Source organism: Mustela nivalis (genome assembly GCF_964662115.1).
Source record: "Mustela nivalis genome assembly, chromosome: 2".
Lineage (NCBI taxonomy): Eukaryota > Metazoa > Chordata > Mammalia > Carnivora > Mustelidae > Mustela > Mustela nivalis.
Window position 1 is genome coordinate 73018038 of NC_139021.1, and position 13378 is coordinate 73031415.

Here is a 13378-nt window from a genome sequence, read left to right on the forward strand (position 1 = left end):
CATATTTTCAGACCACAATGCTTTGAAACTGGAACTCAGTCTCAAGAGGAAAGGTGGAAAGAACTGAAATACAAGTAGGCTAAGAGCATCCTATGAAAGAAGAAATGAGTCAACCAGGAAATTAAAGAATTTAAAGAATTCATAGGAACAAATGAAAATGAAAATACAACTGTTCAAAATCTTTGGGGCACAGCAAAAGTGGTCCTAAAAGGGAAGGAGATAGCAATATAAGCCTTTCTCAAGAAAACAGGAAAGATCTCAAATACACAACCTAACCTTACACCTAAAGGAGCTAGAGAAAGAACACCAAATAAAGCCTAAATCCAGCAGGAGAAGAAAATTAATAAAGATTAGAGCAGAAATCAATGAAATAGAAACCAAAAGAACAGTAGAATGGATCAAGGAAACTAGGAGCTGATTCTTTGAAAGAATTAATAAACTGATAAATCCCTGGCCAGACTTATCAAAAAGAAAAGAGAAAGGACCCAAGTAAAATCATGAATGAAAGGGAGAAATTATAACCACCACCAATATAAGAACATATTAGAGCAACTATATGCCAACAATGAGGCAATCTGAAAGAAATGGATGCATCCCTAGAGATGTAGAATCTACCAAAACTGAACTAGGAAGAAATAGAAAATCTGAACAGATTGATAACCAGAAAAGAAATTGAAGCAGTAATCAATAATCTTCCAACAAACAAGAGTCCAGAGCTGGATGGCTTCCCAGGGAAATTCTACCAAATATTTAAAGAAGACCTAATACCTATTCTTCTGAAGCCGTTTCAAAAAATAGAAATGGAAGGAAAATGTCCAAATTCTTTTTATGAGTCCAATATTACCTTGATCCCAAAAACAGACGAAGACCCTCCCAAAAAGGAGAATTACAGACCGGTATCCCTGATGAACACAGATGCCAAAATTCTCACCAAAATCCTAGCCAATAGGATCCAGAAGTACATTAAAAGGATTATTCACCATGACCAAGTGGGATTTATTCCTGGGCTGCAAGGGTTGTTCAACCTCTGCAAATCAATGTGATATATTACACATTAATTAAAAAAGGACAAGAACCAGATGATCCTCTCAACAGATGCAGAAAAAGCATTTAATGAAGTACAGCATTGTTTCCACCATACACAAAATAAAATTAATTATATCACAAAAGCCACATATCAAAAGCCCACAGTGAATATCATTCTCAGTGGAGAAAAACTGAGAGCTTTTCCCCTAAGGTCAGGAATATGGCAGAGATATCCACTCTCACCATTGTTGTTCAACACAGTACTAGAAGTCCTAGCCTCAGCAATCAGACAAAAAGAGATAAAGGGCACCTGAACTGGCAAAGAAGTCAAATTCTCACTCTTCACAAATGACATGATACTCTATGTGGAAATCCCAAAAAATTCTACCCCCAAATTGCTAGAACTCATATGGAAATTCATCAAAGTGGCAGGATAAAAAAAATCAATGCACAGAAATCAGTTACATGTTTATATACTAACAGTGAGACAGAAGAAAGAGAAATTAAGGAGTAGATCCAATTTACAATGGTACCCCAAACTGTAAGATACCTAGGAATAAACCTAACCAAAGAGGCAAAGGATCTGTTCTCAGAAAATTACAGAATACTCATGAAAGAAATTGAGGCAGACACAAAGAAATGGAAAAATGTTCTATGCTCATGAAGAACAAATATCATTAAAATGTCTATGATACCTAGAGCAATATATACATTTAATGTAATCCCTATCAAAATACCATCAACTTTTTTCATAGAGCTGGAACAAAGAATCCTAAAATTGGTATGGAATCAGAAAAGACCCTGAATAGCCAAAAGAATGTTGCAAAAGGTGGCCAAAGCTGGTGTAATAAAACTTCAAGCTCTAATACAAAGTTGTAACCATCTAGATGATATGGTACTGGCATAAAAACAGACACATAGATCAATGGAACAGAATAGAGAGCCCACAAATGGAACCTCGACTCTATGGTCAAACAAACTTTGACAAGGCAGGAAAGAATGTCCAATGGAAAAAAGACAGTCTCTTCAAGAAATGGTGCTGGGAAAACTGGGACAGCTTTCTTCTGTATGTATATTCAGAAGAATGAAAGTGAACCACTTCCTGACACCATACACAAAAGTAGACTCAAAATGGAAGCAAGACCCAAATGTGAGATAGGAATCCATCAAAATCCTAGGGGAGAACACAGGCAGCAACTTCTTGGTAGACATGTCTCCAAAGGCAAGGGAAACAAAGGCAAAAATGAACTATTGGGACTTCATCAAGATGAAAAGCTTTTGCACAGCAAAGGACAAAACCAAAAGACAATTGACAGAATGGGAGAAGATGTTTTAAATGAGATATAAGATAAAGGGCTAGTATCCAAAATTTATAAGGAACTTATCAAACTCAATGCTCAAAGAACAAATAATCTAATCAAGAAATGGGCAGAAGACATTAGCAGACATTTCTTCAAAGAAGACACACAAATGGTCAACAGACACATGAAAGAAATGTTCCACATCACTTGGCATCAGGGAAATATAGATCAAAATCGCAATGAGATACCACCTCACACTAGTCAGCATGGCTATAATGAACCACTCAGGAAATGACAGATTTTGGTGAGGATTCAGAGAAAGGAAAACCCTCCTACACTGCTGATGGGAATGCAAGCTGGTGCAGCCACTCTGGAAAACAGCATGGAGGTCCTCAAGAAGTTGAAAATAGAGCCACTCTAAGACCTAGCAATTGCACTACTAGGAATTTACCCTAAGGATACAAATGTAGGGATCTGTAAGGGCACCTGTACCCCAATGTTTATAGTAACAATGTCCATAATAGCCAAACTATGGAAAGAGCCCGGATGTCCATTGACAGATAAATGGATAAAGAAGATGTGTGTGTGTGTGTGTGTGTGTGTGTGTGTGTGTCTGTATACACACAATGGAATACTACTAAGCCATCAAAAAATGAAATTTTGACATTTGCAGTGATGTGGATAGAACTAGAGGGTATTATGTGAAATAAGTCACTCAGAGAAAGACAATTATCATATGACCTCACTCATATGTGGAATTTAACAAAACAGGATCAGAGGTGAAGAGAGGAAAAAATAAAACAAGAAGAAATCAGAGAGGGAGATAAACTGCAGGAGACTCTTAATATTAGGAAATAAACAGGGTTTATTTCCTGGAGAGGAGGGGGCCAAGGAAATTGGGTACTGGATGATGGACATTAAGGAGGACACACGGTGTAATGAGCACTGGGTATTATATAAGGCTGATGAATCACTGACCTCTACCTCTGAAACTAATAATACGTTATAGGTTAGTTAATTGAATTTAAATAAAAAATTTTTAAAAAATCAACTTAAAGGAGTTATAGCTTACAAAAAAATGCATCCATATTTTAAAAACTCAGTATACATTGACAAAAAAATGTTTCTTCATACACAAACCAAACTAGAATGGTTACAAATATATCTAAGAGCTATGGTAGATTAGAGAAAGGAAGGGAAAAAAATTTCAAAGGATTTTTACTTTTAATTTTTCTTAAGTTTTCTGATCTTGATTAAAAGTCTCATGTGAACCTTTTATCACACATTTCATCATGACATTTGCAATTACTCTAAAAAAAGATGAAATATTACCTGGCTTCTAAGATTACTATAAATACATTAGAATTAAGATAGTTTAAAATAAACTAAGTGTGTGTGTGTGTGTGTGTGTGTGTGTAGAATGCCAAGACTTTAACATAACTTGTAATGATTATTATTATTTGTCTCAAATGGAAGGATACATTTTTCTGCTAGCTAACATGATTAGACAATGAGATGTTCTGATTAATTCTGACTTGTAGTTTTCTTTTTTTGTTTTCTTCGAGATTTTATTTATTTATTTGACAGAGAGAGTGAGTAAGAGAGCAAAAGCAGGGCTGCTGCAGAGGGAGAGGGGGAAGCAGGCTCCCTGCTGAACAGGCTGCCCGATGCAGGGCTCTATCCCAGGACCCTGGGATCAGATCTGAGCTAAAGGCAGATGCTTAACCGACAGAGCCACCTAAGCACCCTGACTTAACGATTTCTTTCCTCTACATCCACTGCTTTACTTTCCTCTGTTAAATACATGGCTATTTTATTATAAAATATTTTCATCACACAGAAAAGAGAAAACAGAACCAATATAGCGGCCACTAATTATAGGCAACGTCAGTATCTTGCCATATTTGCTTTTAACTTACTTAAAAAAAACAGCTTTACTTAGATACATACCATGCAATTTACTCATTTTAAAGTGTATATTTCAATGGTATTAATATATTTAGTGTGGTGTAAACATTACAATTTTAATACATTCTTTATGCTGATTGATTTTTTTAAAAAAAGGATCAGAAATCTAATCAAATGCTTTAAAGAGTCTAAAGTAAACTTTTAACATTAAAAACAAATAACCATATGGGGGGATGGGGTAATTGGGTGATGGGCATTAAGGGCACTCGATATAATGAGCACTGGGTGTTCTATGCAACTGATGAATCATTAAATTCTACCCTTGAAACTAATAATACACTATGTTAACTAACTTGCCTTTAAATAAAATCTTAAAAAAAAGATAAAAACAAATAAGCGTAATTTATATCTTTGTTGGGTTATCTGCAGTAGCTTATAATCACAATTAAAAATACAATCAGGGAACTTTCCAAAATGCTCGGGGCCTCTCACCGGCTGTAGAAAATGGTGAATGAAACCACTTACTATGATGTTTAGGGGGTCAAACCCAATGCCACCCAAGAAGGACTGAAAAAGGCCTACAGGAAACTGGCCTTGAAGTACCACCCTGGTAAGAATCCAAATGAAGGAGAGAAGTTTAAACAGATTTCTCAAGTTTACTAAGTTCTCTCTGATACAAAGAAAAGGGAGTTATATGACAAAGGAGGGGAACAGGCAATTAAAGAAGGTGGAGTTGGTGTTACTTTTGTCTCCCCCATGGACATCTTTGATATGCTTTTTGGAGGAAGAGGAACAATGTAGAGAGAAAGGAGAGGTAAAAATGTTGTGTATCAGCTCTCAGTAACCTTAGAAGATTTATATAATGGTGCAACAAGAAAACCAGCTCTGCAAAAGAATGTGATTTGCGATAAATGTGAAGGCTGAGGTGGTAAGAAAGGAGCAGTCGAATGTTGTCCCAATTGCCAAGGTAATGGAATGCAAATAAGAATTCATCAGATAGGACCTGGAATGGGTTAGCAAATTCAATCTGTGTGCATGGAGTGCCAGGGCCATGGGGAACGGATCAGTCCTAAAGATGGATGTAAAAGCTGCAATGGAAGGAGGATAGTTTGAGAGAAGATTCTAGAAGTTCATATTGACAAAGGCATGAAGATGGCCAGAAGATAACATTCCATGGTGAAGGAGATCAAGAACCAGGACAGGAACCAGGAGATACTATCATTGTTTTAGAACTGAAGGACCATGCTGTTTTTACTCAGCAAGAAGACATTTTCATGTATATGGATATACAGCTGGTTGAGGCACTGTGCGGTTTTCAAAAGCCAGTATCTACTCTTCACAACCGAACCACTGTCATCACTTCTCACCCAGGTCAAATTGCCAAGCACAGAGATATCAAGTGTGTGCTAAATGAAGGCATGCCAATTTATCGTAGACCATACGAGAAGGGTCGCCTCATCATCGAATTTAAGGTAAACTTTCCTGAGAATGGCTTTCTCTCTCCTGATAAACTCTCTTTCCTGGAAAAACTCCTACCTAAGAGGAAGGAAGTAGAAGAGACTGATGAAATGGACCAGGTAGAACTGGTGGACTTTGATCCAAATCAGGAAAGATGGCACCATTACAATGGGGAAGAATATGAGGATGATGAATATCATCCCAGGGGTGTGTTCAGTGTCAGATCTCTTAATGGGGCCAGGGAACAACACTGCTGGCATTTTACATACAGTAGTGAATGAGTAGCTCACTACTTGCTATTGGTTTTTTTTTTTTTTTTTAAGATTTTATTTATTTATTTATTTGACAGACAGAGATCACAAGTAGGCAGAGAAGCAGGCAGAGGGAGAGGAGGAAGCAGACTCCCTGCTGAGCAGAGAGCCCGATGTGGGGCTCGATCCCAGGACCCTGGGATCATGACCTGAGCCGAAGGCAGAGGCTTTAACCCACTGAGCCACCCAGGCGCCCCTTGCTATTGTTTTTGTTTTAATATTCAACTATAGTAGTATTTTAAAAGTTAAATGAAGGATAAACTCAAATATAAAAGCAAAAAAAATACAATCAATAAACTTTAAACATTCTGAAGGGATGATTATCAGATATATACAAGTGGCTAAAAGCTTTCTGAAACAAGAGTTTTATTCTACTTTTCTGATCTCAAATATTGTATATGCAATTTGTGATTCATTTTTATATTTTACACATGATTACATAAACAACAAATGAAACCTATTTCTTACCTCTGGTGTCCCACAAAATGTTGTCGTCGTGTCAGATATAGCAATTCCTTCTTTACAAAGCCCAAAATCTGTTAAGACAACATGTCCCTGACAAAAAGAGGGGCAGTAAGATAAAACAATGCATGGGCATAAACTGACAATTTTTAAAACCATTTTACTTTGAAATAATCGCAGACCCACAGGAAACTGCAAAAATAGTACATAGAGTTTTGTGTACTCCTTACTCAGCTTCTCCCAATGTTGGTATCTTATATAACTGTAGTAAAATATGAAAATTGGGAAACTGACATTGGTAGACTACTGTTAACCAGACTGACCATTTTATTCAGTTTTCACTATTGTTTTTACACATATGCATTTGTGTGTGTGTATATGTAAGTGTGGTTCTATGCAGCAGAGATGTACAGATCTATGTTACTATTGCCACTGTCAAGATAGAAAACTATCCATAACCCCAAAGGAACTAAGGTACACACTCATGCTACCCCTTCATCTTTGTACTCCCCTATTCCCACTGTCCCTGTCACCTTGCAACCATTCATCTGTTTTCCATCTCTATAGTTCTGTCATTTGGAGACTGTTACATAAATGGAATGAAGTGCCCTTTGAGACTGCCTTTTTTCCACCAACTATAACGATAATAAAATTGAGAATTGGCAGATTTTTTAAAAAGATAATACTTACTACTGAATCCAAAAGAATATTTTCTGGTTTCAAGTCTCTATTAAAAGGAAAGCAAAGCAAAACTGAGTATTAACTGAAATAAAGTAATAAAAAAAGAGGTTTTTGTAAGAAATACATTAAAACGTACCTGTACACTATTTTGATGGAGTGCAAGTAACCCAATGCACTGGCAATTTCAGCAGCATAAAACCTAGCTCTGTGTTCGGGAAAGGACCGTTCTCTTTGTAAGTGGAAAAACAGCTGTAAAATAGAAAAAGAAATGGGTATTAGGATCATTCACACATAAAGTGAAACAAATATATCCTATAAATACAAAAAATAGGATTGGGGTTCTTCTGAACATGAGATAAAAAGCACAGAACTCTCACTCTGTATGTGTCCCCCTGTTCTCTCTTCAACCACACGTCTTTCCTTACCCTTGCTAACTTGAACTTGCTCATCTCTCATTTATTCCTCAGTCCTCAATATGGCAATGTCCTTACCACTCTGGAAAAGATTATCAATCAAGACTGATGATGTTGACATTGCCATGGAGTGAAATAAGATCTCTCACTAGCCCCTTTTCTGACTGTGGTTTCATTTGGAAAAAAAAAAAAAAAAAAGAAAGAAAAAAATCAAACACTATTCAGAGAGACTGGAAACAAGTGGCGGCAGACCAAATATAACCCACAGATACAACGTGTTTGAGCCAAATACTGTTTTTAGAAAAAAATCTAAATTAACTGTTAACATTTAAAAATGGAGAAACTTTTAGTAAAAATTCAGGTTTGGTTTCTTCTGGGGGTGGGAGGGAGGAAGCGAAGCAACATTAAGCCTAAATTCCAGTGTGGTAGCAAATGGCTGGCACTAAGCAGCAGCCTCTCCTGCTCATTTCCTGTACTTCTGAAATCATATTTATTTCTTACCAAATCTGTCCTTTTCTCATTAGGTCACCTGCCTGGGCGAAGTTTGCCCTAGGTCTTTACTCAAAGTTCCCTGGCTTCTAAAACAATGATCTCGCTCCTTCTTCCCTGGAGAATTCCATCTCTGCTGCTTTCCAGCCCCTTATACCTCAGGGACAGCAATGTGTCTGGCCTCAGTTTCTCCACTGTTATTTTTTCTCTGGATACCCTGCGCAGGTAACCCGATCCATCCAGTGATTTTAACCACCTCTGTGTTGACGTCTTTCATGTGGACATACCCCACCTACACCTCTGCTTGGAGCCTCTCCTGCAAAGACATGATGTCTGCTGCTTTTTCTGGAATATTTCACAAGCCAACACGTTCAACTTGTCTGGAACAGAGTCCCTTGTCTTCTTTGCAGATTTACTGCTGCTGCTGTATTCTATCCTTAATGACATTCTATCCAGCTCTCTGAGCCATGGGAGGCAACAAGGTACAGTGAGAAGAGTCAGGTTTTAAAGCTGATCAGACTTGGATTCAAATTCTAGTTCTTCTCTTTCTGTATGCAATTCACTTAACTTCTCTTACAAAAACTATCCCCCAATTTTTCTTAAACTCTTCTGAAAGGTTATGGTGAAGATCAGTTATAACAGATCCTGACAGAGCAGGAATGTGGAGCCTGGCTTGGGATTCATCTAGACTGTTCCTTTACCGTTAGCCTCTCTATCTATTGAATAAATTTTTCTGTTTTTATCTTTTAATTATTTCTGAAACACTCCTTCCTTTTTAGCCCTACTATACTTCCTCTATTAGATGTAACTAATAGTACTGTAATATTCTATTTATCTGAGCACATCTATCCAATATAATATTAATGAAAACTACCCAAAATGAAAATCTGATCATACACCAACGATAGCTAACTAAATCAAAGGCACCATGCCAAGGACTTTATGTGCTTGTATTATTTAACCTACCCAACTAGTTTCAGGCAAAAAACTAATGAGGAAGCTGAGGTTTGGGAAGGCTTGTCTATTTGCTAGTATCATATCAAAGTAAGTACACATGTCAAGGTTAAACTGTTAAGTATGAAAATCAGAGGGACTATCAACTGATGAATTACTGAACTCTACATCTGAAAACCAATGGTGTTCTATGTGTTGCCTAACTGAATTTAAATTTAAAAAAAAAGAGAGACACCTGGGTGGCTCAACTGGTTAAGCAACTACCTTCAGCTCCGGACACGATCCCAGGAGGGATCAAGTCCCGCACGGGGCTCCTTGCTCAGCAGAGTCTGTTTCTCCCTCTCAAATAAATAATAAATAAATAAATAAATAAAATCGTAAAAAAAAAAAAAAAAAAAAAAGTCAGGGGGACAGTACTAGTAAGAATAACAGGAAACCGATAATGAAATTATATCCCTCCTACCTCTCTCTATACTTTCTCGTATTTATTGCCCTTCTACTACTGTCCCATTTAGCTTCTCCTCCACCAACTCCAACATTCTATTCCATTCTTTTTATTTCCCATTATCTTAGCCAAGTTTATCTTTTAGAGTACAAGCCTACATTTTCCCACCTTTACCACTCAGTTTATGAGCAATCACTGTGTAAAACGGTATCAGACGCAAGGTCCCCAAACAAGACAAAAAGCCACAGACAAAGCAGGAAGCTTGCAACAGGATCTAATCTAATCTAATCTAATCTAATTGCAGGACATTTCAAAGTCACGGACTGGTACTCAGGTCCAGGTTAAATCCAGGACGTGACATATACTAGAAAACATGGTGACATTGAGGAAGTTACTTAACTTCTCTGAGCCTTAGAAGAGTATTTATCTCAAAGAGTTATAGTGATTAATTGAAATAATGCAGGTAAAGTAATTACAAAGTTCCAGGCCCTCAATAAATTCTCATTATATGTTAGCACTCCTGTACGCACAGAATAAAATGACAAACTTCAAATCTTCAACCTTCAAAGTTTTGCCTCTTCAGCAAGGAGGCATTTTTGTCATACAACTGCACAGGGTTGAATAATGATTCTTTTAACTATCTTCGCCCACAAATGACCCAGGTATGTCTGATCACCTTTCAGGTTTGCAGTCTCCCTTCTTTTTTTTTTTTTTTTAAGATTTTATTTATTTATTTATTTGACAGACAGAGATCACAAGTATGCAGAGAGGCAGAGAGAGAGAAGAGGAAGCAGGCTCCCTGCTGAGCAGAAAGCCCGATGCGGGGCTAGATCCCAGGGCCCTGGGATCATGACCTGAGCCGAAGGCAGAGGCTTTAACCCACTGAGCCACCCAGGCGCCCCTGCAGTCTCCCTTCTAATTCCTTTATTCTACAGTTAAGTACACTCTATTAAGTTTGAAATAATTGTTTTCCTCTCTCTCTGATCTAGGACCAGGGGATGAAAGATCCTTTTGTCAAGTCTAGGACACAATCTGGGAAAATAATTTTTAGAGACATTCGGAGCTCAGATATCAAATTAGAAAGGTGTGAGGACTGAGAAACAATAACAGGGGGTGGTCCACTCTCTAAATCCTGGAATCACACACTGCCTGAGTTCAATTCCTGGTTCTAATACTTACTAACCACATAACTTGAGCAAGTTACCTAGCTTCTCTGTGCCTCAGTTTCTTTATTTTATATAACAGGATTGTTATGAAGATAAAATAATAGAGAGCCAGAGTCCTGGGCACATTCAGTATACTTGATGCATGTTAGTTACTTCTGTAATTATTATCATGACAGTAGCGTTTTCCAAAATGTATTTCAATATCCTTCTAATTCAGAGTTTTGGGGAATATTATTAACAGATTTGGTTCAAACAAAAAGGGACTGCATGCTAAGAAAATACTTTCAAAGAAATCTTCGCTTTTTTAAGGCAGAACTCAAGTCTTTAACATGCTGAAACATACTGTGAATCACCAAGAAACATACTGTTAATTGCCAATGGGATAGAACATGAAACATTTTCCACACTGACTTCACCACAGAACTCTTTATTAGAGGATCTTCTTGTCTGATTATAGTTTGCATGCTTTAGACAATGACAGGCTAGAGTAATCTTTATATGCAACTGTGGAGACAGTAATTATCTAAATACAAATCATGTTTTATTCTAACGTTTCAGTGTATTATTCTTGCTATATTACCCATGAAGTCTGCAGCTTCACATCAAGGTTCTTTTATGACTCTTCCCACCTACACACCATAAGCTGCTTAAGAGCTTTGTTTACTGTTCTCTGTATCTTGCTTTGTGCTTATTAGCCAGCATCTTGAGTCCAATAGCTGTTAATGCTGGCCTAGTCTTCCAAAAACTATGAAGCAGAGGAAAACTATGACTTTATTCTAGTTTTTCTAAACACTATCAAGATTAGAAAACTAATCATAAAACTCACCTCCCCTCCGTTAACAAAATCCAGAACAAAATAAAGCTTTTCAGTTGTTTGGAAAGAGTAATGTAATCCAACCAAAAATGGATGTTTCACATTTTTCAAAAGCACATTACGTTCAGCCATGATATGTTTTTGCTGTTTAAAAAAAAAAAAAAAAAAAAAGTAAAGGATCAACTTGTATTATATACCAGGAAACAATTCTGTTAATTGAGAAAATGGATTTAGGATAAACAACACTATTTTATTTTACCTCTTTTCTGTTGAGAACTATTTTTTTCTGTAACACTTTGACAGCATAAAATTTTCCATCCAGTTTCCTTTTTGCAAGAAGAACCTGTTGTAGTTAAAGATTGTGCAAATAATTAGACATTTCAATATTTTGATAGAAATAAGTCACTTGTCAACAAATTCATATTTAAATTATGTACAAAGAAAGTCTAAATCGGACACAGATAATGTTTTAGTTTTGAAAACTGACAACTACCGAATATTTATTCTACTTCTTCTTAGATATTTTAATAAAACAATCAACAAAAAAGGGGTGTTAATCACTTGAATAGCCAGGTACCATTTCTTTGTCACTTAACGTGCTGATGTTTGAGACTTTTACTAAATTTAAGTCCCAGAATCTATACTGCTTGAGATTCTCAAGTGTGTTCAGTGTTATGTGAGCACACAAGCCAGCCTTGAGTCCTAAAGAGTGTCCTTAGGAAATACTGAGGCTATCAACTTCATGGATAGATTAAAAAACAGAGAAGGAAATGGTTTCTACATGATCAAAATGCATTTTTGTTTTAACATTTAGGTTTCTCTTATAAGTTGTTTTGTTTTTGTTTTTTTTAAAGATTTTATTTATTTATTTGAGAGAGAGACAGTGAGAGAGAGCATGAGCGAGGAGGTCAGAGAGAGAAGCAGACTCCCTGTGGAGCTGGGAGCCCGATGTGGGACTCGATGCAGGGACTCCGGGATCATGACCTGAGCCGAAGGCAGTCGTCCAACCAACTGAGCCACCCAGGCGTCCCTTGTTTTTGTTTTTTAAAAGATTTTATTTATTTGAAAGACAGAGATCACAAGTAGGCAGAGAGGCAGGCAGAGAGAGAGGAAGGGAAGCAGTCTCCCTGCTGAGCAGAGAGCCCGATGTGGGACTCAATCCCAAGACCCTGGGATCATGACCTGAGCCGAAGGCAGAGGCTTTAACCAGCTGAGCCACCCAGGTGCCCCTCTTATAAGTTTTTAATTCAGAAGCATTCAGAGAAAGAAGCACCATGTGTAGCTGAGTTTCTACAATGGGCTGGGCTGTACGCACTTTCAAGGATCTAAGGAAATTTAGAAACGCTTGCCCAAGAAAAAAAATACTTAGGGTTTTGCAAATAACTTTAAGGGATTCAAGATGCCCAACAAGTTGTGTTAACTATTAAGTGACCCATTTCAAAGACGTCTGGATGGCTGAGTCAATTAAGCATCTGTCTTTGGCTCAGGTCATGATCCCAGGGTCCTGGGGTTGAGTTCCGCACCGGGCTCCCTGCTCAGCCAGAAGTCAGCTACTCCCTCTGCTTGCTGCTCTCCCTGCTTGTGCTCTTTCTCTGACAGATAAATAAATAAAATCTTTAAAATAAATGAATGAATGAATGGATTTTTAAGATAACCTGATATAGTGACTAGTGACACTACTGGGCCTTATATTCTAGTATATATGTTGTCTTCCTCACTACAACATAAAACCCCAGGTGTTAAATGTAAGTGTTGAATCAATAAATTGTGCATCTGGAACTGGTATTACACTGGCTGTTAACCAAGTGGAATTTAAATTAAAAATGTTAAATTTTTAAAAATAAAACATTATCAGTAGCCTGAAGCGCCCCTTCTGCCCTATTTCAGAAACTACTTATCCCTGTCTTCCTCAACTATCTTAATTTCAGGTTTTGTCTTTTTCTGAATTTT

The 13378-nt window shown here is 37.2% G+C and overlaps 1 protein-coding gene and 1 pseudogene across 4 annotated transcripts in view; one reads left to right on the forward strand and one right to left on the reverse strand.

The window, feature by feature from the left end:
- The window catches only part of LOC309858835 (serine/threonine-protein kinase Sgk3), a 144811-nt gene that overhangs the window by 16785 nt on the left and 114648 nt on the right, over window positions 1–13378 (reverse strand). For all 3 annotated transcript variants that reach the window (XM_082719131.1, XM_082719130.1, XM_082719132.1), the window contains exons 9-13: window positions 11688–11771; window positions 11441–11572; window positions 7284–7396; window positions 7157–7193; window positions 6473–6559 (exon numbers count right to left, since the gene is read on the reverse strand). In XM_082719131.1, coding sequence (XP_082575257.1) covers window positions 6473–6559; window positions 7157–7193; window positions 7284–7396; window positions 11441–11572; window positions 11688–11771 — 453 coding nt within the window. The remainder of the gene's footprint in view (window positions 1–6472; window positions 6560–7156; window positions 7194–7283; window positions 7397–11440; window positions 11573–11687; window positions 11772–13378) is intronic.
- On the forward strand, window positions 4740–5925 carry LOC309857381 (dnaJ homolog subfamily A member 1 pseudogene; annotated as a pseudogene). The gene has a single exon. The product of its transcript is annotated as a dnaJ homolog subfamily A member 1 pseudogene (transcript).